Here is a 27,925-nt window from a genome sequence, read left to right as displayed (position 1 = left end):
ACGCAAACGAGAAGCAGTGCCTTTTTTCAGCGCTTGGCTCTCAAATAAGATGCCCCGATTATTTTGTTACATACCTCCTCTGTTCAAGTCATAATCCCTAAAGGCACAGGATCTTGTTGACTGTGTTAAAGTCGTTTGCACGGAAACTCAAATACAGTAACTGAATACTAATCAGTCTAGTTAAAGATTATTCACGTTAAGGGCGAAGGGTCGTTGCATACAATATACATGAACGCCGTTTGGTACCTGTAAGCTTCAAAGCCATTATAGTAATTTTGCAAGATATATTTTACATTAATATATTTTGCTTTTCAGGAAAACATAGTATATATACGGCTATATGAATTTGGATCACTAAGTGGGTGACATGGTGGCACAGTGGTTAGCGCTGTTGCCACACAGTTTGTTCAGCTTGCACATTTTCCAACGTATATACAGTTTTTTTTCTCCTCTTCCCACAATTTTATTTTAATTGTGCGAGGTCAAGTTACAATTAAGAACAGGTTTAGTTTGTTTATCTTTGATCTGAAAGTTAGTGCGTTTTTTTTTAAATTGCTATGACCGCTGCATTCGGGTCCCAGTCCAGGTAGTTCGTCGTGTGCTCCCAACCTCTCTTTCTATGACATACATATTTCTCAATAAAGGGTTCACTTTTTCCAAACTCTGCAGCCAGTTTTCATGCCAACATGTTGCTCAGCACATCGGTTAATTTTGCTTCCATAATGAACTAAAACCCCCAGACATTTCGCAAATGTCTTAAAAGTGATTCATAATATCAAAAAAGAAAAGTAAGGCTTGTAATATAAATAAATCATTTAGCAAAATGACTGACAAAACCGTAGCCTCGAAATCAAGTTCAATCGCACTGTGCTTATATTATCATTCTTAAATCTCAAACAGAGTCAAAGCCAATCCTAAATCAATGTCAAACATTTTAATCAGCTTTAATGGCATTGTTGTTAACCATCATATCAAAACTGGCAATTTTTTCTAAACTGGGAAAAATGTTCCACTCCCTCCAATGTGAGGCAGTCGTTGAGCAGTAAAGCCGAAACACAAAAAAGCCTGCTTCCTGCATGGGTGTTTTCACAGTTCTACTAATGAATGTTGTTCATTCATATCTTCTTGTAGAATACATATTTTAACTGTTGGCACGCCAGGAAAATTCCAACAATGGATGTCACTGTAGAGCTTGGTAGTTTTGGCTGTACTCACAGACCTGCCCTCTTTCATGGATAGTCTCTGCTTCATAACATGACCATGTACTGTTAGCTAATATTAATTAGACTATGGCATTTGACCTTCTTCTCTGGCTTTAACCATGCATGGGTACACTTCTCCCTCTTTTGTCAACCACTGTCTCTGACAGGATCCGTGTCTGTGGATGAGACAAGACCCTGTTTTGTAAACCAAAAACAACACACCCGACCAGGTGTGACCCGGGATGGTTAAGTAAAATCGGTATCAGATGAAATTGGTTTACTTTTATATTTGTTTTAACAGATTTGTTTTGGATTTTCAAAATGTACTGTGGTGGCATGGTTCTCGAGAAATGATGTATTCTTCAAAATGATATAACACTACAATAAATATTGTCCCACATTTTGAATTTAAACTTATCAGTTTTCAAAACAGTGTGTTGTTTACAAAATGTTGTGTGGATAGAAGTTGTGAATGATCATTTACTGCATTTTGTGGAGAAGGAATGAATGAATAGTGATCCATGGTCTTGTGCGCGTAAATTGATGATCTGTTTACTTGGTGAGGAGTTTGGGAGAGATGAACCCTGAATTGAGTAGTTTGTGTCACCAATTTCTAAAAAAAAAAAAAACAAACAAAAAACAAATAAACTGTAAGACAGAAGAAACTTCCAAGATGGAAGGTCCCACAAAGGTCTCCATAGCAAAGTTTTTGGGAAAAAGAAAATCAGCACACAGGCACTGTCACGTACACAAACAAATCTATATACTGTATTTCTCTGTCTTCCTCCCGCTGTATCTTAACTACAAGGTCACGGGGTCTGCTGGAGCCAAACCCGGGTCTCCTATATCTTTATATATAAAAAAAAAATAAATACATAAAAAAATATATATATATATATATAATGGGCGGCACGCCTCGCAGTTAGGAGACCGGGGTTCGCTTCCCGGGTCCTCCCTGTGTGGAGTTTGCATGTTCTCCCCGTGTCTGCGTGGGTTTCCTCCGGGCGCTCCGGTTTCCTCTCACAGTCCAAAGACATGCTGGTTAGGTGGATTGGTAATTCTAAATTGGCCCTACTGTGTGCTTGGTGTGTGAGTGTGTTTGTTTGTGTCCTGCGGTGGGTTGGCGCCCTGCCCAGGGTTTGGTTCCTGCCTTGTGCCCTGTGTTGGCTGGGATTGGCTCCAGCAGACCCCCGTGACCTTGTGTTCGGATTCAGCGGGTTGGAAAATGGATGGATGGATTATATATATATATATATATATAATGTCCATTTCGTGTCAAACCACCTGAATGCGGTTAGCAGGTGCAGTACATTACTTTTTGTATTTCTACATTTGACACACATAGTGGCTTGCTGCTCTTACTTTAGTAAGTCATTGTTGGGGTGTGAATTGAAAAAAAAACCGTGATTTACAATCCAAAGGATTCCCAGACCTCGCTGTCCTTCTTGTTAGACCTCTGCAGCTCAGGTTTAAATAGAAAAATCTGCGATTTATAGTCCAAAGGATTCTCAGTCCTCAATGTCCTTCTCTTCAGACCTCTGCAGCTCTTTTGCGTTGTCCCGGCGCCGGATGGTTTATGACTGTTTTGATCAAACGTGTCATCATATTATAGCTCTTTGACATCAACTGAAGGTGAGTAAGCAGATTCTGAAGGCAGGTACAAATTAGCTGGGAGGTGTAGTCAGACCTATGCGCGGGTGGTTTGCTGGGTTTAAGCAAAAACCTGCAGGGAACATTTGTGATGTATAAACAAGAAGGTGAACGGTTGGAGGTAATAAAAGCAAAAGATGTGACAGGAACTGCAAACTTAAATGGACATAGTTCCGTCACTTTGAAACGGTGATGCAACCGGGAATGACGATATAAAGACATAAAAAGAATTCGCATAAAAAAAAAATTGTAAGATAATCAAGCTTCGCTCCTGAAGGGGTTGAACATTTGGGTGCCTTGCGCACTTTCGAGTGCGCGCGTGTCAGCGTGTGTGTGTTTGTGTGTGTGCGCGCGCACTAGGCGCAGAATGGTATCTTGGTAACGGGAGGCGTGCATCTCCCGTCAGTCCCGAGAGCTAGGCTATATCATACGGAGACTAGTATATGACGTGGTCAGATGAGCTCGGCTCAGCCCTGCTCAGGGATCTTTCTCGTTACAAGGAGTGCCCCCACCACCCCCTCCTCCTCTCCAAGAGACAGTCCCTCCACCTCCTCGCCCGCCTGACAAGCCAAGCCTGCGCCCACCGCCCTGAGGGACAAGACTGGGACCGAGTCTACAGTGTGTGAACTGGGTGCCTTTGAACGTGCACACGTTTATGAGTGCTGCTTCTACTGCTTATTTTGCATCGCTCCAGATAGTAACAAATGCATTAAAATAGAAGGTGGCAGAAAAATTCTCGAGAAAAGCCACGGGAAAGTCATCTTCGCTCTTCAGGTGAGTCTGCACACGAGAGTCCGTGAGTCTCGAGAGGACAGCGTGCGTGTCTCCAGCCGGCGCCGAGCCGTTTGCGCCCGCCAGATCGTGCTGGAAGTCAGTTTACTGGGTTTGCTGGCGTAGGAGTAAGAAACGATTCAAGTTTGTATATATCGACGTTTTCATTTGCTTTTAAAATGTAAATTACTGTAGAAGTAATAAATAAGTTTTAAAATGCGGCTACACGGGTGCACAAAATGTACATCAAGTTTCAGTTTATCACTAGTTTTATAGCGTGTTACTAAAAGTATTGCAGCGTGTGTCGTCAGTGAGTCAGATATTTAGTTTATATAATCAATACTGCGTTTAAATTATTGTGTAATTATTTCTACGTAATATGATATTGCTTTTTAGTCATTCAGATATTACCTGTAACAATCATGTAGAGATCGCGATTGAGTTTATCATTAGTTTTTTTATATTTAATCCCACATATATGTAAATCATTACAATTTTTGTTCGCATATTTCAGTTTAAATTGTTTATTTAGTTTAACGTTTTTTATGTATCTATATTCAATAAATACTTGTGGTTTTTTTTCTGCACGTATATACATCATACTTTTGCTTAATTACATACATATATTCTCAGGCTCCCACTTAATTACATGCTTACATTCTCAGGCCTACATAATCCACTTCAGGGTCGTTAGTTGGTCAAAATCCTGGCAGCACTGAGTGCAAGGTGGGAAAACAATCTCAGAGGACCCCCACATACATCCATATGGTTCCTGTTTAGAGTCGGATATTATCTCACAGATAGACGCGGGGTGAACGGGGAAAGTCTCAGCGCAGGCAACGATCCCACATTAACTTCGAAGTGATCCTTGAGGCAGCACTTTGACACTCCACAATGGTTAAATGGTAGGGGTTGAAACGATGCTTAAATGATAAGGGTTAACTGTACTACTAGGAAATGTGTAGTGAATACAACCACAGCTTCGTCTAACAGTCTGTCTTGTCTGTACAATTACTCAGAAATTTGTTTAAACGTTTATTTTCTAATATTTATATAAAGCCAAATTACAGTTTAGCGTTTGTAACCAATTAAACAGCACTTAATACTTATTAAACGTTATTTCATTTAACATTGTTTACTTATTAAAATGTAACTGCCCGGAGTATTCCGATTAACACAAATTATTAATATAATTACAGCCGCTCCTCATTTATTAGATATGCTAAAGTTTGTCTTGTTGGCTTTTAAGCATTTGTAATGTGTCATTGGATTCTGTTACTGTTGTCCATCCACGGGCTGCTGTGTACTGTAGTCTAGCTGTGCCAGACACACTCATTTATTGACCAGTGGTGATGGCAACTGCTGAACGGGGAAGCCCCTAACCACCGCCTTTCTGTGACGCTTGTTGTATTAATAGTGTTGATTATTCAGCTTTAGCTAATTTGGCCTGCATGTAATGTACAGTTAGAATGGTCTGCTCCAGTAACTGAATGTGCAGATCAGTGTACTCGGGGAAGTGCAGACAGCTGAAAATTAACTGCGGCATTTGCTGGAAGTAACACACCTCGTCTTGAACATTTTCTGTGCAGTCCAGCCTTCTTCACAGTGTCCAATTCTTTTATTTGATTTCTAGACTTTGCAATAGGATGACACAAAAGGTTGAGAGCTTGCTGACCGGTGCATGCTTTAGTTTATTTTTTTATATATATTGTGTCCGTTTTTTCCACTTGGATTCTCATTAAGATATGTATATCAATTAATAATGCAAGTTGCACATTTTCTGTGTTTATTTCCTTAGCCTTGACGTCTCTCATTTCACCTAATAATATTTACAGCTTCAATGTTTGCTTTTGTAATAATTTAACTGATATTTATAGCAGCTGGCAAAAAATAAAATACAGATGGGACCTAAATATAGCATTAAATGAACATTTAACTATTGTAGTCACAAAAGAATAAGACCCAAGTTTAATATTGGATGATAGTTTTTTTTGTGCCCTTATGCGATAATTTTGGCGTGTATAAGCCTGTGTTTCAGTGTTCTGTCTTGTTTTTCCATTTTAAATAAAATGATATATCCATGATGTCATTCTTGTACACATTTGTTTAATTTTATTTCCTTCTGCTAACAGTGCTATTTTCTCAAGAAAAATATAAAAATTGGTTATTGTTCACACAAGCAATACATCTAAGAGCCAATTATCTGTTAGTTTGTGCATTTATGTATTTCTGAGTAGTGCCTGGATTGAGAAATTTGTCTGCGTGGCTTGACATTGCAGGATCAGCTTTTATTTTTGATTTCTGCAGGATACATCAAAGCACTATTGAACTATACAAAAGACCATTGTGATTGCCATATATGTGAATGAAAATGTTATATATCACAAATTAAAGACCAGCAACATTCCTTATTTGAGACTTCATGTACATCAACATCATCCTACTTTTATCCTTTTACACAGTATATATTGTATATATTTGGCACATTAAAAAGTAAATATGATAGTAGTTTGTGAATATTCTACCTAATTTAAAAAACACTTAATAGGGGAAAAGTCTAATTTTGAAATTCTTGCTTTACTAATTTATACCTAATTCTTTGATTTAAATTCTGTTGAGACTGCAGGTCATTTTTAAAATCCAAACATATTGCATTTTTTTTTAAATTATGATGTATAATCATTGAAGACCATGCAAACATTTAGAGTATTTTTCTGTAATTTCAGGCCTAAAGTTCAAATAAGGAAAGGGCCAGGAAGTTAACTGACATTTGTACCTTTAACCTTAATCTAATGGGATCCATAAGTGCTGAATATTTGTTGATGAAAGCGTCTTTATAGGGTCAATTTATTTTTTCATAGGAATTTTAAGGTGCTGTGCAAATAAGGCAACTAGTTTGCATCTTTGTTTATAAATAATTACTCAGACACACCAAAAGTAAAAAAAGTTCTTATTTAGAGCCTAACACCCTTGCAAAAAATCTGCAGCTCCTATTTAGTTACGTATTTACTGAAATTCAATCATCCAGTATGCAGTAGTTTCTTGCTATCTTTTTTTCCGCTGTGCTTATTACATATTTTCACTTCAACAGATAATGTTTCCTATGTAATGTGTCATGCATGATTTCATTATCAAATTGTCCTTTTGTTCGTATCCCAAGCCTGCTTTTTCCCATTACATAAACTATAAGAGTATCAAAACATAGCAACACATGAAAAACTAGAGTACTTGGATATTACACATAGATGTGGAGAGAACAAGCAAATTCTATCCTGATAGTATAATATCACAGGGATATTAAAGTGAATGTTAGTTAAAGTAAAGAAGTATTGTATATAAATTGCCTTTACATGTTAACCAAAACACATTCTGAAGATGACAGAAGCAGCACTGAGGATTCTTCACCTAGTTTCCGCAACTTTTTCAAAGTGAATTAGTTCCTTGAGTGGGAAATCATGTCATCCTTTTGGCAACAGTGTTGAAATGTGCCAAATCAAACCCTTTTACTAGTTGTAGTTGGGTGTAAACTTCATTTTAGTTAGAGATGAGAGTAAAATGTGTTTGTTCATAGTAGTTTCAAATGTAAAGGACACATTTTCACGTTTGTATGAAGATTTTGGATTGTTTCCTTTGGTAGATCATTTTTGGCTTAATATATTTATTTAGTATTTCACAAGTTTGCAAACATTAAGATAATGATGATTTTTTTTCATTAAATATTACATGCAGGACTTTTGCTTATAAGGATTTAAACCAGTATAGCATGGTTGCTAACACTCTGGACTCAGGGTTCTGGACCAGTCACTCACTGTCTGTGTTGCTGTGGCAGTTCCATGTTTTTGGGGAATTTTTACACCAGATCCCTTGGGCATGCCTTAAGTCTTTCTTAACACTACATTGCCTCCTTTTGAATGTGAGGGAATGTGCTTTTATGGTGGCACCTAGTCTATTCTAGCTGTGTTTCTCTTCCACCCATTTGTTGTAATAAATGAGTCAGGAGAGATAGATATATGAATAAACTAGTTGGGGTTGGATGAATTTTGCCAAAATCTCTATCTTTAAAAAGAGTTTATTTATTGTGTGGCTATAACACCCTAAGAAGAAGGTGTTTTGCACAGCTTCTTCATTGTTAGGATTATTTTGCAGTAATGCAATGCTTATCTGAAAGTACATTTGTGATTTCACAAATAGTAAGATAATAAAATATCAGGCACATTGTATATTCTTTTCTCTATGTATGTGTGTTTGTTGTTGCTAGATTAAGGACATGTTGCACTTGTGACTTCTGCTACAGAAGGTTTTCTGTTTACAAGGTTGGTTGCCATAGAACCAATGAAAGCAGGCAAACTCACATGAACAGACATTTGAAACAGGGTGTGGTGTGGTCTTCTCAGTTATGTGCCAGAGAAACATGTTCATGAGCAAAAAGGCAGATTAATAGAGTACAAGAGGAACACATATGGGAACTGCAGCCTCCTAGACAGAAGCCAGTTCCTATCTTTTGTTGCTTTTGTTGATAACATTAATATGGTTAGAATATGTTCCAGTTTTATCATGCATAGCAGACACACTCTGCAGAAAAGTGGGTTCCCTTGCAAGTTGCAAGAATCGGTAGTACAGAATACAGTTCTTTCATTTTTAATTAATGTATGCTTTGTATTATTTGAGGTATAAGATTTCAGTGCTATTTTAGTGTTTTTTTACATGAAATAATTAATACATGTACTGTAGTTACTGATTTTTCTTCTCTAAATCCATTTTTTTTTCATTTTAGTAGCATGTACACGAGTTTCTAAACATAAAGTGTGTAATGAACAGACGCACTTCCACCCACTTGCAACCAGCAGGCCAGCAGGCATAACAATATACAGAAATGGAACTGGAAATTGAAGAAAGCCACCTGCAGTCAAGTTCCAGTTTTACTGCTTTGTTAAATTATGTTGCCTTATCACTTGCTTCTTCCTATTTACACATCTGAACTTGTTAATTGGCATATGTGTAGTACTCTGATATGTGTGTGTGTGTGTGTGTGTGTGTGTGTGCATAGACCGAACCAGCTGCACTCCACTTCCGAGTAAGACGAGCATTAACAGCTGATCTGAAGTTTCTGTGCCAGCATGTATTCCAGACTAAAGAGGTCAGAGGGGTGATTTTTCTGCAATGAGTACAGACCAGGTTTTATTTCACGTAGCAAATGCAAAACTACATTCACAGTGTAATACAAACTGACAGTTTAATTTGCATGTCTGTACAAACTTAAGTTTTATTTTTGAGATTCTATTTAACTGGTTTTTGGCATTTCTTTACTATAGTTATGTGTCCAGAAACAGAAGAAATAATAACATTTTTCAACATGAACAATAATTTAGTCTTGTTACTACTTCAGAGTTTAGAGGAGGCACATATTCACACATAGTGTGCTTTTTTGGGATTCACCACAGAAGGGCTCGGCAAAGTCATTTGCAAAGGCAAGTAACCTTCATCATTGTTTCTTACAGTCTCAAATACGATTCTCCATAGTTACTGGTTTACTGTACTGTGGGCCCATCATCTTCAACTTGTAGAGAATGTCATTACGAAAATACTGATATAGATGTTATCTATTTTTAGTGTGAATTGCAACACTACCGACGTGTGCTGAAAGCTGTTTTACAACCCAATTTTATTGTAGGACAAGTCTAAACTTGCCAGGTGTCGGTTTGCACAGTGTAATTGTAGTGTTCTTCACGACGTCTTTTTATCTTGAGGTGCTAAAGGGATGGATACACTGGAGGGCTATATGTTTACCAAACATTGCTCTGAAATAGGTTGTTGTTTTTCTCTTTAGGGTAGCTGTCACGGCTACAGGAGGGGCTGTAATTCTATGGGTTAGCTCCATAAGCTTTTTCTGATGTATTATATTTCCAGAATGGCAGCTATCAGCTAAAAAATAATAAATTATGGAACAGAAAGTCATTGGTAAACAGTATGTTATTGGGTACTTTATTTGAATAAAGAAAAGTTAATTTATTTCAGAATCACTAGAACTCCTGCAAGATATAATTAAAGAGAAGCTGTAGTGACAGCTGAGCTTCACTAGGGACTGGAGCCTACAAGGCATATTTGAAACGGAAGGTATTTATTCTGCAGTAAATTTTATGAATTAGGCATGTGCAGTATTAAAAACATTAAGGCTGGTAACCCATAAACCAACTTGTGGGAACTCTCGTTGTTTGTCACATTTCCGCCATATTGCAGATTAACACTGGAATAGGCTTTGTTTTAATTTTTGACTTAGAAATGTTTGGTGAAATTGTAATCCCTAGTAGTCATTTTTTGTTCTAAACGTCAATTACAAATGTGTGACTTCTTTCTGGTCATGAACATTGATTAACAATGGCATACTGAACATCTTTTTTATGCCGTCACTAATATTGATTGATACTATCAATGAACTTGCCTCTATCGACTCAGTTTAATAAATACAAATAGGAAGACCAAAACAAGACAAACTTTTGAAATAATTTTTCGTCAGTAGAAACAATTGTAGTGTGTACCACACGAGAAAGTATTTTCCTTCTTTATTGAGAGAGGAAGAATTTGATCTTCAATATTCATGCATTAATACATCAAGAAACAAAAATGTTAAGGGATACATTTTTTTACTAAGATAACGTTAAGATGAACTTGCACTGCCCTATGTATTTTTTAATGTTTTCTTTAGTAAATTAACACTGTACTCCTGGCTCTTATGCATTGAATCATTTGATGCAAATGTGCAATACCTGAACTTCCCAAATCCCACTTTCACCAGAAATGCTCAACCTTTATTTTCACTTAGTCTGCTCATGTGTGAATATGTGGAGTATTTTCACGATCAGTGTAAGAGTGCTACTCAAACAACTAGGCTCATTCAGAATCAACTTTTTTTGTTTTTTTGTCTGTGTACACTTTGTACATCCTGGTAAGAGCGACAGTACTTAAATATTGCAGTTGACTGGGCAAGAACAAGAGTATAATTTTTTTATTTTACGTATTAATACCTAGTCCTAGGATGTTTTTTTTTGAAATGGGCATCATATATAACAATCCTAGTAACATTACATTAGTGTGGTATCATATTCGTTGCTTACATCATTAAATAAGTAAAATACATTATACAGGTATGTGTGTTCACCCTGTGATGAGCTTGAACCTAATGTTTGCTGGACTAGGCTCCAGCTTCTGCACGACCCTGCTCAGGATTATGTGGGCTTAGAAAATAATATGGCATTGTATTTGTGCTTCAAAATCTGCTTTTATAATAGTATTTCTTGATTCTTAGCTAGATAGATAGATAGATACTTTATTAATCCCAAGGGGAAATTCACATAATCCAGCAGCAGTATACTGATACAAAGAAACAATATTAAATTAAATAGTAATAAAATGAAAAAATTAAAATAAAATTAATGTTCGCATTTACTCCCCCGGGTGGAATTGAAGAGTCGCATAGTGTGGGGGAGGAACGATCTCTTTAGTCTGTGTCCAGCTAAAATGCATTGGGAAAAATAAATAATATGCCTTTTTTTATCAATAAAGATTCAACATCTGAAAGCAAGGCAATATTCAGATTCTCAAGTTCAAGCAAAATATTGCATGTATTTATGACATTGATTCTAGAAAATAAACTATCATGGCCTTTACAGTAGTCATAGAATAGCTGACTGCTTCTTTAGTAAATGTCTGGGTGTGTTACTAGCCAATTAGCATCTGGCTTACTTTTCTTACAAATTATGAATGTTTTTTGCAAAAAATATTTTAGTTCTCATTTGACCTTTTTCCTTGTACCCTCCATGGTGACTTCAGTGTTTGATGATTTACTGTATTTTTTTGCTTCTAGAAAATGTGTCAGTTATAGAACTTGGACACTGCCACTTAATGTTTTTTTTTCATCATTAGGTATTTACTACATTTTACACAGAAAATATGCATTAGCCTGAAGGTGAACACAGTAAATACACTTGATACTCTTACTTTAATATACAGTAGGTGGTCATAGGTATCTTAGGAAATAGTTAATTTCTATTGCTTATTAATGCTGGTTATTGAGGCAAATTATTCTTTACTATGTATGTTATAGATTAACAATTGTCTTTTCATACACACATGCATTCTCCCAAATTTACTGGTAAATTATCAGGTTGACGTTGACCTCTTACTTGAATGAAAGATAGACTCTTAGTATGCTAGGATATATAACCTGGTTCAGGCCAAGACCCAGTGTGTATCCCGGTTTAGGTTTTTTTTTGTGAACAAATTACGGAAAAATCAAAACAGGCTTACATAATAAATGTTAATTAGCACAAGTGAACCAGTCCTGGGAGTCTGAAGTGATGTTTGAAAAGGAGTTCATTGAAACTGCTTTTGAGTAACCATTGAGTGCAATGTACAGTACCATTTGAGAAAAATAATGGATGTGGTATTATACAGAAATATTAGAAAGGCTGTTCATGTATAGTAATAAAAACTATAAAAAGGGCTTTTGTTATAAAGAAACGTAAAAACTTTAGGTTACAGATTTTTGATAGAAGTTCAAGCATTCAGTTCTCTTTCCTTCCTTGGGAGCAGTCCATTTGGGAAAGGAATTGCGTCATCTGCACAGTTGTGAATGAAACAACTGAAATTGTTATTGTGATATTTAACCCAACTGTTTTGTATTTTATGTGTGAAAATGGCCTTTGAGACCACGGCCACCTGGACTCAGTGTGCATGTCAGTTTTAAAAGTTAAAATTAATGTAATCTTCTTTTAGAATGTGTAGTTTAATCTGTTCTTGATTTAAGTGTTGAAATATCATTTGAGACATTGAAGCATATATTATACTATTTGCCCCAAGATGAATTACTGAACTTAGGTTAAGACCGATCTCTTCATATTATCGGGTTGCATTTGTCAAGAGTGTACTCTTCACAAAATACTTCAATGACAGCAAATGCTTCATGAAACCCTATAGTCACTTTCACCCTATAGTCATGTGAAAACTAGACAAATCACAAAGAAAAGGTGTGAGAATAAGATCAGGAGATGAAAGACAAACAGAACAGTCAGAATTCAAAGTCTTGCTAGGCTAGATATAATAACAAAAAGGCAAAATTCACAAAGCAAAAATTCAAAATGCTAAGGCAAAATCTGTGGGAAAATATGAGCATATATCTAATAAAACAAACTAAAATTAGAGGATCTCTGTTCCAAAAAGAAAAATGCAAGGCATTCAAGTAGATTATCTTTAAATTATGCCAAAGCTAATACTGCAGGTATTACATGTCACCATCATGGATATGTAAAGAGTTATGGTGTAGTATGTCATATAAACAGAAATGAGCACAGTAACTATAATAGTATAATAGTAATAGTATGTTCACAGCCATGAAAGCCAAGCACAATAGGGCACTGCCTAATATGGACAAAGGTCCTAAGATAGCACTGAAGTGATCACTATTGCCATATCAATAAAAAATTGAATAATGAAATAGTAAATTTCCAAACAGAGACAAAAATGATTTAGAACGTAAAAATAATGTGTTTAATGAGATACGCCTGATGCAGCATACATCTTCATTGTCAGGCGATGACTTGGCTCAAGTGCGTTTTGTGCTTTTTCTAATTTATTGTATTTGTTTTCCTTTTTGTGTTGTTTTGCTGATGAGTTTATATTGTTTCAGGATTTCAAAAAAGCTGCTGCACCATGGCAGTATGGTAACGTGATGCATTGGCCAATGTTACGTGACCAACATATGTTGTTACAGGATTGTGGTCATCTGAGCTTGGCATTTCCCTTCAGATTATAAACGCGGGCCTACAGAATAGTAAGGTTTTTTTATCAAAGCCAGACTGTTTTTTTTTCTGTTTTGCTTCTTTTTGATGGTGGTTTTGGACATTGTTTTGCCAGGTTATTTTAGTTATTTATTTATTTGTTTATTTGCTTGTTTCTCTTTTTAGCAGTCTAGTGAATATACAGTACCAATTTGGGGTTAATTCAAGCAGAAATGTACCCAATCTGGCTTCTCAGCTATAGTAAGTAAAAGCATGCTGTATTGTCCCTTCCTGGGCAAGTCTTAGTGCTCTTAAAGTTTCTAGCATCGTGTTCTGTTTTTGTCTGTTTTGTTTTGATTTCTCAGTATTGAGGTAAAAATCAACTTTTTTATGTGCCCTCTGGTCTTGTTCATTTTGTTTGCGGTTTTGTTTGCTCTGCAGTGTTTTTTTACAGTCTGGGATTACAAGATGCTCATGTTATCATGATGCAACTGTAGTTGTTGTTCAGCAGTTGTGTGCCAGTAAAGCACAGGAATCTACGGCCTGCCAAAAGACTTGACTTACTGCTGTTTTCACATAGAGGGGCAGAGGAACCGTTTTTTTTTCTAATCTTTTTTCAGTGAGCTAGACATTGTTCTTTTGATGCATCCTTCTCGCTGTGTGTTGGATTTTTTTAGTTTTTCTGTAGCAAGCATATTGTTTTGTAAAATATCCAATCACCCTGTTCCTATTCCTTGTATTAGATTGTGTTTTCAGCATCATGGTGCTGTTTTACTCCTCACTAGGAGAAAGTTAAAATAAGCAAATTCCCATGCTTACCTTTTTGCGACAGGTTATTGACGTTAACCCATTGTAGGGTTTGATATTAGTAAATTCATTATAACTTTTTTAATATAGCTGCATCCTATTTTACTTATTAAATTATACATCACTGGATTTCTTACATCACTTTATCATATTTACATAATTTCCAAGAAAAAACAATTATTTGGATATGTACTATTATCATCACTGAAGCTGTCAGTCATATGTCCAGTGAGAAACAGCAGTTTATTGACCACAATAAAATTAGCTTCACCCTCCTTTTCAAGTGGAGCAGACAGACAGTTGATTTATACTTCATGTGGAGGTGAATTTCAGATTCTCTGTGCATACAAAATGGCATAAACAAAGGTGGAATGGAGAAATGTGCACTCGGTGCTTTGTGCCTTGTTTTGCCTGCTACGTACAGTGAGTTTATAGGAATTTTATAGATAAAGAACATTTAGGCAGTTACTTGTGATTAGGCAAACCTGTATCAGAAAGACAGTAAGTTGATTTTGGTGCTTATAGATTCTGCTTAATTGTGCTGTCAGATCCCAGTCATGTTCTATTTCAGGTAAAGAAAATCTTTGTGTTTCACAAAACAAGTGGATTTGGTTGTGTTGGTGAGTACATTGTGTTATAGACTGGTATGTTGGCTCCTCGTCCAGGTATGCTTCCTCTCTTGTCCCCAATTTTACTAAGATAGGTGCATGTATTCTCATCATGGAGATGATCTTACTTCATGAAATGCAGTTTCCATATTATGTTTAGTCTGTGCAAAGTCTAAATGGCCATTGTGCCACCACTTGCCAAAAAAACACACTCATTGCCATTGTTTCAGCAAGCAGTCCAAAGCAGTACAAAGTTTTTATTCCAAGCAGCTTAGAGAGTTCTTTGTAAAGTCTAACCAGCCAGTATGTCAATGTCTTTTTCATTAAATTGAAAATCCTCAGTTTACGGAGTTGAAATTACTTTTTTATTTATATTGGGGGATTGGACCAAGTTCATTAGAAGACAGTGCAGTAGATGGCAATAGTCAGGGAATGGGACTAAAACGCTACTACACATGGCTCTAGTTTAATAGCGCTATACCCTGGAATTGCCCTGACATTTATTTTATCTCCATAACTTTGTTTGTATGTCTTGCTTGTGCCACATAGCTTAAATCATTGTCATCCTCAGTGCAGCTATTGCAGCCCAGGTTGGTGTGTGTGTCAACATTCTTGAATTAAGTTTAAAGTAAGTTAAATTTGCAGTTGGGATATTGGTGTGTTTTTCTTGTGTTAGCCACTAAAAATCGACATATGTCACAGTTTGAGTCGTATTCCTACTTATTAAAATACTGTACTTGAGATTCAAAAAACGTCTGCTTCCACAACTTAAGACATTTACTCTACGCTCTGATTTCAATGGAACATGTTTTAAAAGGAGTGTAACACTTTAATAGTTAGAATGTAATAAATGGAGTTAACTATCAACTTCTTATTAACAGTTGTTTAGCTGCTGTATTATTCCTTAAGTATTTTTGAAATTTCGCATGAACAATTTTAAGAACAGTTTTGTTTTGCAGAACTGAAACAATACAATAACTAACAAGTATGAATTAAACTGTAGCTAATATATTCAGTAATCCCTCCTCGATCGCGGGGGTTGCGTTCCAGAACTCCCCACGATAGGTGAAAATCCGTGAAGTAGAAACCATATGTTTGTATGGTTATTTTTATATATTTTAAGCCCTTATAAACTCTCCCACACTGTTAACATTATTAGAGCCCTCTAGACATGAAATAACACCCTTTAGTCAAAAGTTTAAACTGTGCTTCATGACAAGACAGAGATGACAGTTCTTTCTCACAATTAAAAGAATGCAAACATATCTTCTTCTCTTCAAAGAATGCGTGTCAGGAGCAGAGAATGTCAGAGAGCGAAAGAAAAGCAAACAATCAAAAAATCAATACGTGCTTTTGGGCTTTTAAGTATTCCGAAGCACCGCGATAAAGCTGCATTTTTTTAGAGGAGCGTCTGTATCTTCTAGGCAAACAGCCTCTGTGCAAACAGCCCCTCCGTCAGGCGCAGAGAGAGTGAGAGAGACAGAAAAAAGCAAACAATCAAGCACCGCGTGGGAAGCATACCTTATATCATTGAGGAGTTTTAGTTAATACGTAATACATGCTCTGATTGGGTAGCTTCTAAGCCATCCGCCAAGAGCGTCCCTTGTATGAAATCAACTTGGCAAACAAACTGAGGAAGCATGTACCATAAATTAAAAGACCCATTGTCCACAGAAATCCGCAAACCAGCGAAAAATCCGTGATATATATTTAGATATGCTTACATTTAAAATCCGCGATACAGTGAAGCTGCGAAAGTCGAAGCGCGATATAGCGAGGGATCACTGTACTTAATACCAGTTATACCACCCACACGTACACACCTGTACAGAATAGCTGCTTTTTTTGTATTTTGTTTCAGAATTGGGTTTTTTTTCTGTAAATACTTGTTGCAGTAGGGGATGTAGCACCTCTGCAGTACCAGGCACAAGGCAGGAACTAACTCTACATGGGACAGGGCACCAGTCCGTTACAGTGCATATTCATTCAGACACCCTGTCAGCTTAACTCACTACAGGTACTTATACAGGCCCAGTTCAGATTTGTGGATTGATGTAAACTGCATGTATCTTGGACGTCAGAGGAAGCTGGAAAATATCCATATCGACCACTGTACTGAGCAGGTAACTCCTGAATAAACACCGATTCCACAACCAGAGCAAACAAAGCATTCCCTGACCCTGAATGGAAATCCCCCACTCATTTAGTTAGATCACAGAGTTCCTTGTAACTCCTAGCATGTTACTGACTGCTTCATAGTTAACACCTTAAATGTATTTGCTGTTTTCCTATCAATATCTTTTACTTCCCTAGTGTTAAAAACCTTTGAGTGTTTGTTTTTTTAAACATTATTTTAAATTTTATTTTATTTTTCTCTGTTTTGTTGGTGAGGATAGCAGCAGTTTATATGTTATATGTATATAGTAACTTTTTTTTTGCATACTTCAATATTTACTTTAAAGGCGGGCGTTATCTAACTATAAACTTTGCATCTTAAATTATATAGTTGGATGATTAACTTTGTTTTTGTAGATTTCATCTGTTTATATTTAGTCTCAATGAATTATATTCATTCCATTCATCCATTTTTATAAGATTTTTATTTGATACATACTTTGTAATTATGAAATCCCTAACTAAGCTTAGTTTTATTGATACTATCATAACGGTGTTCATTGACACTAATATTTGAGCTGTAGGCAGTGTATAACCCTGCCCTTGTCATGCTTTAATCTTTGCCACTTCCTTTCTAACCCAAATTCATATAAATTATAAACAAGATAACAAAATGACCAACTAAATGGCAGTCCTGTGATAAGGACAGTTGATAGAAGCCGACACATATGTATTGTATTTTACCTGTAACCATTCATTGACAGCGATACTTAAAAAGACATATGAGAATGCATAACTTGTCATATGTTATGGGATATAGCATCTAATAACCATGATGTTTTTAAACACTACAGCTTTTTAGATATATCCTGTCAGCTGTGCTACTTGTGTAGCTTTTAAATTGTACAGCATACATAAACATCATTGCTGACCGCATGCACTGCTCCATTTTGCAGTGCTGGGAAATGCTGAAATGGTTTCAGGAAAATGACAGAGAATCTGGCTTAATGAATGAGGCTTTACCATTCACCAGATCTCAGCACTAATAGATTGGTGTACTTTGTATTAAAGAGGCTACTAATTGTAGTTGATTATCAGAAAGAAGGTCATTCCTAGAACATGTGAGATGTGTACAACTACGGGTATCAGTAATGTGGGATTTAAGTATTCAGTCAGCTCAGTTTTCAAATATTACAGTCTGTTGTCCATAACATTCAAATTAGCTGTAACCCTATTTTAAAATATTATTTCAGTATTTTGTGATATTTCTCATCAATAACAAATAGTATGAAAGTAAATTTTTCTCTCTGCTGCAACACTCCTGAAACCATTTTTGTTGACTGTCTGTAAATAGGTACTTCTTGTATCCCAGCACAGACAAGTCTTCTTAATTATTTCATCTTTTGTGTGTCTTTCTTCTGTAAGCACTGACCCATCTGTAAGTCATTCCATTTGTTTTAATTATTTCTACCTGTAGCTCTTGGTTTAACATCTTGAAAAGCAAAAAATAAATACACATATGATTTCTACACTTATTTTTAATAAACAGAAGAGGTTAGAAAAGTGATGCTGTAAAAATGGCCATATTCCAGTTTTATTAATGAAACATTATATCCCAAATGCATAATGTTGCTACAGGATTCACAAATATCAAAAAAAAATTCTGTAAGAGTCCTGTGAATTAATGGGACATTTTTTGATCCATTGAATTTTAAAGTTTTTCACAAGGTTAGTTACCTCACATTTAGTATACGTAGTAGAAGATGCAGTAGAGCTTGTTTATTGTAAGTCTGTCCATCCCAATCATTTATTGTACTTATCTTATTCTGTTCGGCTGTGGTCACTGCAACTGTGAGCTAGTAGTGAAAGCTGAGGACAGGACACCTGTCTGTTGTGATCATCGCTACAAATAGATATACATGTATGTAAGGAAACAATGCCTGATCTATCTACGCATTAAGCCATAGCAAGTCACTCAAGTCACAGTCTTTAAAAATGGCTAGTGATGTAGAGATGTTCATCAAAGCCAGTTCCCTGTAGCCTGCAGCAGAATGCCTGGGCAGAGTCTGGTTGGCTAGTTGGCCAAGGTCGGCCACCATATGACAACGCCCGTTTCAAATTACTGTTAGCCCCATTTCTGTTTTTCTCCTGAAAAATATGTAAACCTGAGTTTTTATTTCTCTCCTTCATTAATAACTACAATTGTATACCCTGTTAGTTTATGTTGTTCCCTTACATTCCACCCTTGGAACTAATAAAAGTAATTATATAAATGTTTACATTTACTGTTTTTTAATGTCTTGTTTATAAATTGCATGTACCAGTATATGCAAGCAGTATATGTATATGGTGTTAAGGTTTTTTTATTGACATTCTATATTTGTAAATCAATATATGTGTTCCAAGCCTCTGTACTGAAAAAAGTGCTATATAAAATTGAAATGTAATGAGTTCCTTACAGTTTATAAAGACATTTGTTTTGCTGATTTGGACTTCCAGGTTACAGAAATGAAACGATAATATGGGATTTAGCAGCATGAGAATTTTTTTTAATTATGTACAGCACATTTCTTTTAAGAAGCAGTATCATAAATTACTGGTAATGCCAATATGTCAACAAGAAAGTAAAGCTTTATAAAGCTGATTTAAAATGATATTTTTTTTAACCATTTGAACCGACTTGCCAATTATATTAAAGTTGAAAGTTGCAAGAACCAAGCTTAGGAAAGATGTTGAATTTTTTTTTGTTAAATCCATGAATCAGAAAGTAAGCAGATTAATGTGGCTTTAACCAAAAATGAATCATCTTACATGAGGCCAAAAGTATGTGGAAACGATTTCAAAGTAGAATGTAATTGCACTGCACATAAAAGTGACCCTACTGTTACTCCATGATGAAATGTTGTGCATGTACTTATCAACAACGTGTCGTTTTGGGAGGGATGCTTGGCATGGACTAATTCAAAAATGTTAAGTTCACAATTTTGCTAACACAATTTCTACAGTGGACATATTTGTTGGTAACCTTCCACGACAGAAGAAGTACCCGGAATTGTCTCTGAAACCACTTGAAACTGATTAAAGTAATTGGCACCCATCATTGTTTATTCCATATTTAACAAAAATCACAGTTTAGAGTTTTGACTCAACAGATTATTTCAAATAACGCAAGTGAAAATAGCATAGACAAAAACGATGGGACCCTTAACCTAATATTTTCCTGCACAACCTTTACAGGCAATCACTGCAAACAAGCGATTCGTGGAGCTCTCAGTGAGACTTCTGCACCTGTCAAAAGGTAGTTTGGCCCATTCTTCTGAGGAAACTGCTCCAGCTGTGTCAGCTTTGAGGGGGGTTTCCCAAGACTGCATGTTTCAGTTCTTTCCATAGATGTTCAATAGGATCGAAATCAGGGAGTATGGAAGGCCACTTCAGAACAGTCCAATGTTTTGTACTTAGTCGTTCTTGGGTGCTTTTAGCTGTGTGTTTTAATATCCTGTTGGAATAATCCATGACCTGCGACTAAGATAGAGCTTTCTGACACTGGGCAGTATGTTTTGCCCCAGAATGTCTCGATAGTCTTGACATTTCATTGTGCCCTGCAGACTTGAGGCACCCTATGCCAGACGTAGCAAAGCAGTCCCAAAACATAACCAAGCTTCCACCAGGTTTCACAGTAGGTATGGTGTTCTTTTCTTTGAAAGCTTCATTTTTTCGTCTTTGGACATAGAAGAGCTGATGCAACTTGCCAGAAAGCTCCTGTTTTGTCTCATATGTCCAAAGTACATTCTCACAGAAACACTGTGGCTTGTCAAGTCTGGCTTTGTAATGTTTTTCTTTCAACAGTGGAGTCCTCCTGGGTCTTCTTCCATTGAGCCCACTGTCAGACAGTGATGGATGGTGCAATCAGACACTATCTCTTTGGAAGTTGTCCTTGGCTTTTTGTCTACCATTCTCACTATCCTTCTGCCCATTCTGGTGGCATCCAGGAATGTTGGCTACAGTCCCATGGACCTTAAACTTCTAATAATATTTGCAACTGTTGTCACAGGAATATTAAGCTGCCTGGAGATGGTCTTATAGTCTTTGCCTTTAACATGCTTGTCAATAATCTCTTTCTGATCTCCTCAGACTGCTCTCCCCTTTGTTTTCTCTGGTCCATGTCCAGAGTGGGAAATATGATGATACCAAACAGCAGAGTGACTACATTTCTCCATTTAAATAGGCTGAATTACTGTTTGCTCAATTTGAGATTTGTGTGATACTAATTAAAGAAAACAGCTAGTCTGAAATCTCACTCTAATCCAATTATTTATGATCTTCTTCAGAGGTGCCAACAAAGGTGTCCAGGCCATTTCAGAATATCTTTGCAGATTAAGCAATGCTTCAACTCTTTTCACACTTGCTTTGCTTTACTCGATGACCTACTGTACCAAAGACAAGCAGGTATACAGGGGGAAATTGCTTCTCGCCACAGTGGGCTGGCGCCTTGCCTGGGGTTTGTTTCCTGCCTTGCACCCTGTGTTGGCTGGGATTGGCTCCAGCAGACCCCCATGACCCTGTAGTTAGGATATAGCGGGTTGGATAATGGATGGATGTAATTGCTTCTCATTTAATCACTTTTCAGGATGCATGCAGCACATTTTCAATGAGCTGTAAGGTTACCAACAAATTTGTCCACGTCTAGATTTACCTGCATCTTGGAAATTCAATGTGAAGCACTCTGAACATCCAACTGTGGACAATGCAGTTGCTTCAGTAGAATGGGACAGTTAGTCTCCCCATCTAAGACAAGCTATAAAGCTGAAATACAAGAAATCCATCCATCATCCAACCCGTGATATCCTTACTACAGGGTCACGGGGGTCTGCTGGAGCCAATCCCAGCCAACACAGGGTGCAAGGCAGGAAACACACCCCGGACAGGGCGCCAGCCCACCACAGGACACACACAAACACACCAAGTACACACTAGGGGCAATTTAGAATCACCAATGCACCTAACCTACATGTCTTTGGACTGCAAGAGGAAACCCACGCAGACACGGGGAGAACATGCAAACTCCATGCAGGGAGGACCTGGGAAGCGAACCCGGGTCTCGTAACTGCGAGGCAGCAGCGCTACCCACTGCGCCACTGTGCCGCCCTACGAGAAATCACTTTGTGTAAAAGTACAATTTCCAAAAAAAAAAAAAACTGAAACATGTCCTGTGATGTGCAGGTAATTAATAGGAAATTAGGCATTCACTGCTCTGGAATGAACACTAAAAATGTAGTCAGATAAAATGACAGAATTTAACATTGTTAGAGAGCCATAATGTTTGCTATCTTTAATTTTAATTATCTTGTTAAATGAACCAGTCAGAATCCTGCAGCCAGTGCAGCTCTCCAGGCGCTGGACTGGGGAGCAGATAAGCTTGTGTGTTCAGTCCACATTTAGGGAATATTAAGTAACACACAGATGTATTCCACTTAAATGTGATAAACGCTTCTATGAGCATCTATTATTGCTTCTTCTGTTCCTATATTTGAGAGGTAATGCATATTTCACAAATGGTACTCTATCAAAGTATGAGAATAAAATAACATGCTCAGCCCTACCTAACCAAAGGGGGTTGAAGCCTATCCCAGCAGCACTGGGCACAAGGCAGAGAAACAGCCCTCAACAAGATGCCAGTTCAATGCTTAGCTCAAGTTATGGAAATTGGGTTCAGATAAATGCATATTTTTTCTAGTTGCCATGTGCCATTTTGAACCATGTGCATCCATGGAGGGGTGTGGTGTGTGTACTTCGTTCTACCGATGCTTGTATTAAGGAAACCTGACAGGAAAGATCAAATTGGAATGCATTGCCTTGTGCCAGCACACTGTAAGCCTTCAGGCAACAAGACAGGCTACTCAAGATCCATCTTAAGTCATTAATTTGAATAACTTTTTGATGGTTACATTCTTAAGTTTGTCTCATATATAACAAACTGTGTGTTTTATGTTTGAAACTGCACTCAGTCTGACAAATCTCCAGTCTTTTAATACTATGTCTTTGTGGGTCCATCTCTCTTAAACAAAATGGTGTAGTAGAGCGTTGCTGCTGTGTCCCTTGTTTTCCTACAAGTGAATAGGGACTTTTGTCATATCAGGTCTTATGATCACTTATAACTATACTTCAATATTTTCCTTTTCAGTAGTGTTTTAATATTAGTAAGTATTTTTAAAGTACAGTATAACATTATGAAACACAGGAATATGTCACCAAAGTCATAAATGAATACCATTAAATATTTTGGCTATCAGTAAATGAACACAGAAAAACAAAACTGACCATAACAATGGATTAAGTGGGTTCAGATTGATGGATAAAAAAGATACATCTAAAATGCTTATAACTTCCATCTTGATGATAATTACACTATTTAAGATTAATAAAAGCATTTGGGAAGCTAAAAAGTGACACATTGTGCGTTTGTTAAATAAGTGTATTTTTATTAAGTGCCAGTCTGTGTACCCTTCAGTACAATGGGTTGTAGTAGACAAGCAGGCATTCAGAAATATGTTGAACATGGGTATCCATCCACCTGCTTGTTATTTGAGTGCCACGGTTTCTTTCCTTTATGTCCAAGTGTGTCCGGTGTTGGCTAACTTGATAGAGACTGAAGTCGAAATGATGGTGCTTCAAAAATATACTGTAATGTAATTGCAATTTCCTATAAAGATTCTTTGATTTAGACCAGTAGCACCATGGGATTCAGGGTTATGGAAACCATTGGGATGTCATTCATGCAGCTTGAAAACAATAAAGCACCAAAAAAGTACTTTTTCAACAATTCACTTTATTTTCAGTACATTTTAAATTTTGTTCTGTATTTTTTGCAGATTTATAGCCTTTTGTGAAGATGCAAAACACTTCCATCAGTGTCGTCCATCTTTCTTCTGTGACATGGATCCTGGCTATTAGATGCTGATGCAAGCCTGAGTGCCAGCTCCCTCTGTTTCTACCAAGTGATATTGCTCCGATTCCTTAATGAGTTCCAGGAGTCAAACCTACTTCCTGCATCACCGGGGCTCTGCAATGCCCACTCCTGTTCCTAGACTGGTACCTGAATCAGGAGTGCTCAGTGGTATTGCCCAGATTACACCATCTCTTTTTCTCAGCCGAGGCAATGTGGCATCCAATCGAAGCTTGCTTCTAGCAAAAGGCATCACCTGTGTGGTTAATGCCACCATAGAGCTGCCAAACTTCAACTGGCCCCATGTAGAATATGTTAAGGTACCACTGGCTGACATGCCTCACTCACCCATTTCACTCTATTTTGACAGTGTGGCTGACAAGATCCACAGTGTGGGCAGGAAGCGGGGAGCAGTTCTTGTCCACTGTGCAGCTGGAGTCAGCCGCTCGGCCTCCTTGTGCTTAGCATATCTCATGAAGTACCACCGTGTCTCACTGGCTGAGGCTCATGCCTGGGTGAAGTCTCGTCGACCTGTCATTCGTCCCAATGCGGGCTTCTGGAGGCAACTTATTGAATATGAGCGGAAGCTCTTCGGCAGGACCAGTGTCAAAATGGTACAGACTCCATATGGAGTAATTCCAGATGTCTATGAGAAGGAACGTCGCAACCTGACTCCATACTGGGGCATCTAGGTGGGCAGAAACAACTCCAAAATGTGTGTCCATTTATAGTTGTAAGATGTACATAAGAGCAGCCACTGTAGTTAAGGGTTTCCAAGCGCTCTCTACTGTGTGCACAAGTTGGAAAGAACTGTCCATGTCAGTCCAATTGTCAGTTCCTAATCAAATACTGGGTTAAGCAGAGGGCAGTGGCTCTGGCATGCCAAGGGTTATCTTGAGCCATACTCGTCCAAGAAAAGCTAGGTCAGTGTGCTAAACAGTATGTGGAAAAAGGAGATCGGCCATTCCACTTGAAGGATGTATACGTTTGTCCAGCATGGTTTTGTGCATTTGTGTCTGCATTTTACTCAGTTTGTGGACCATTCCATAATGGGAGGCTGCTTTGCTTTGGGGGCATCATATCGGTCCTAGGTAGAAGTTGAACTATACTCTTGTGCTTCTTTGAACTCCTGGTCAGTATGAATTTGAACAGTGGCTCTGGAAAGATGCCACACAGGTCAAACACACATATGTAATTGAAAATGAAATGGCATCCACCACTAACAGTTGACTGATAATCATGGGACATCTGCTGAGGAAACCTGTCCAAACATCTGTAAGCAGAGACTGTAGCCTCATTCTGTTCAGGGAGAAGATATTTCTCACTCTGCACTCTCTTCGTTGTTTTGGCTGGTAGACGAGTCAGTTTAATGAGGTGTTGTGTGGGAAGAATCACACCGGAGTTCTCAAGTGTCACCTCAGTGGGGAGGGTAATGTAAGCTGCTGTGACTGGAACAAGGTGTCTGGTGGGCAAACACATTTTATATCAGCAGACACATTTTTGTCAGGCTGTTAAGGTGTTTTTCTTCTTCTAAAGATGTCCTTTTAAATTTTATACATCAATATCTAGACACAGATGTAAACGGACGGTGTGAAGCTCCACATTCTCATTCTGCACAGCCTTTCTTGTCCTGCACCCACACCTCACCCTACTCCAGATTCTCAATTGGACTGGTCCACTAGGTGAAGCAGACTTCACACGATTATCAAATATTATATTCTCCATATTGTATTCAAAATCCTGTAGTGTTGTTTGGTGACGTCTGTTACAAACAATTAAATCCTTAAGCGTACTCACGATTGAAATAGCTGGGGAGACAATGCCTTCAGCCTGTCTTCTGAGCAGCTCTGCCACATGGCTGGCATCAAGCACAATACTCAGGCTGTTTTTTTCCTCTCTTTTTCTCTTCCATGTTTTCCTAATGGGGTACTATGTCACAATGTGCCTCATGATCAAGAATGTCCCGGTCCCTGGCCTTTGTCTCAGAGCATCTCTCACCATCCCAGTAATTATTTTTTTTACCAATACAAACTTAATCAAAAGTGTTGCAGCTATAGGATGCAGATATTATTACCTTCACTTCTCTTTGGCTACAATTAAGCCAGAATTGATTATGAACACCGTAGTCATTGTTTCTCTAAATTTAAAGTCACACTGGGTCACTGAACATGTATGATTGCAAACTGTATATTTACTAAAATGAGAAGAATTCAAGTATTTTAAGATGCTCGTCTCTGGAATAATCTCAAGCATTTATCAGGAGCTTGATATAAATCAATCTGAAAAGTGTTAACTACCTAGAAATGAAAGTTGGACAACAGCTTGGAATTTCAAGGATTAAACAAAGGTAAACATGGACATAACACCTTTGTCCTAGAGGCCTAGGTAGCCATGGCTTACAACACTTGAATCCTCTTTTCTCCGCAAACATAATAAGCTTCTTACCCTGGCTGACACACATTCAGCATATATGGGCACAATGCCGGGGCCAGACGACGATGACTTGGTCAGACCTTGACACAGCCGAATGCCATCCATTACCAATACTAAGCATCATAGTAATAATGAAAAAGACGAATCATCCAAGATTGCTGTAACTTAGTAGCCTGCAGTTAAGCACAAGTTAATAAAAAGGGTGGAATTAAACTGATAGACCTTCTCTGGGATCAAATCAGAAATACACACTTTTACAAAAGGGAACAGGGTAAATAAAGTCCACCGAAGAATTGTTGCAATTGATGATGAAAGCTTTTTTGCTCTATATTTTGTTTGAGAGAAACAAATTGCATATTTTTGCATCTTTGAAAACTACAGTAGAGAGCATTATAATGCATAGCAAGGTCCTATATTAGTGCTTTATGAACATGGCTCCTTATGTCCAGGTTTAGTCCTTCTGCTAAACAAGAGCGTCCTAAACAAAGAACGAATGGGCCTCTGCGGTCAGATAGCCAAGGACCATAAATGGCTCGGCACTCAAGTTTGGTTTTTTCTTGCAGGGTTTTTTTGTACTGGATTTCCACTCGGTAGAAGCACCAATTTAGGTGTGGACACTCGTCTTTTTATAAAAAAAAAAAAAAAAAAAAACAATAACATATATATATATATATATATATCTCTATATATCACAGTATGTAGCAGTTATAGGCTGTAAGGCAAAGGTTATCCTGAGATAAAATATATAACTGATATAATTATTTGTGCATATTTATTTACCAGCATACCATGCTCCTTTAGAGAGCTTGTGAGTTGTTCACACATCTGCTTTTGAAATGTAACCTATCAGGACAGAATGGACAATCTGTGGTTTCCAGGATGCAACTCATGGCACCTCTTCAAACTGAAATGTGGGCCTGGGTCCACACATGAATTATGGTTTAACTTCATAGTGCTGAAAAAGTGAAGAACAATAAAATTAATGATGCAAAATTTTCTGTTTTGGACTTCTTCACGCCGGTCAGGCAAGTCAAACTGTGCACCTCAGGAACCTTAGCGTCTGAAAACTTGTTCATGTTTATTTTTTGCTTTTAAAAATAACTGAAATGTTATAAAATGAAACGTTTAGATGTTCAACTGTGATATATATGTGTTTAAGATTTGGAAATGGCTGCATTTAACCTTATTTTCCCTAAATGGACCATCAAATGTGAACAAAACCTCACACAGTTGTTAACACCAAGTGTACCGTTTGGCCTCTTAAAGCCTTGAGCACACTGCAATTGCATCGCAGCACATCCCTGCCAGGCACTGTGCCCTGAAGACACGCACGCCAAACCCAGCAGCTGCACTCGGAGAGATGGCGTAATGCTGCAATGTGGTGACCGACTCTCTGCTCTCCTTTCTCGTCGTGTATCTGAGTGTGACTAAAAATGTTAAACCATGAGCTGAGGCGAAGCCTGCTTTCAGAGCCAAGCACAATGAAACGACAGTCGAGATGGCAGATGCTGCCCCGTCACCTTGGTAACCATCACCTAACGCTTGTCTCCAAGAATACGAGGAATCTTGTGTATTAAGAGGCAGCGATTATTTTAATGTGAGAGTGAACACCATGTCCTCTTT

The 27,925-nt window shown here is 37.6% G+C and overlaps 1 protein-coding gene across 1 annotated transcript; it reads left to right on the top strand.

The window, feature by feature from the left end:
- Positions 1-3,237: 3,237 nt before the first annotated feature.
- dusp14 (dual specificity phosphatase 14) lies at positions 3,238-26,961 on the top strand. Its single transcript, XM_039757269.1, has 2 exons — positions 3,238-3,626; positions 23,796-26,961. Exon 2 carries the CDS (start codon positions 23,944-23,946, stop codon positions 24,559-24,561), a length of 618 nt encoding a protein of 205 aa, XP_039613203.1. The 5' UTR covers positions 3,238-3,626; positions 23,796-23,943; the 3' UTR covers positions 24,562-26,961.
- The last annotated feature ends 964 nt before the right edge of the window (positions 26,962-27,925 follow it).

The sequence above is a fragment of the Polypterus senegalus genome, chromosome 6, assembly GCF_016835505.1.
Source record: "Polypterus senegalus isolate Bchr_013 chromosome 6, ASM1683550v1, whole genome shotgun sequence".
Classification (NCBI taxonomy): Eukaryota; Metazoa; Chordata; class Cladistia; order Polypteriformes; family Polypteridae; genus Polypterus; species Polypterus senegalus.
The sequence above is the reverse complement of the archived record's forward strand: the minus strand, read 5'-3'. Positions and strand labels throughout refer to the sequence as shown.

Bases quoted from the DNA above. Each gene is read 5' to 3' on its own strand.
- dusp14 (XM_039757269.1), top strand. From the start codon at position 23,944: ATGAGTTCCAGGAGTCAAACCTACTTCCTGCATCACCGGGGCTCTGCA.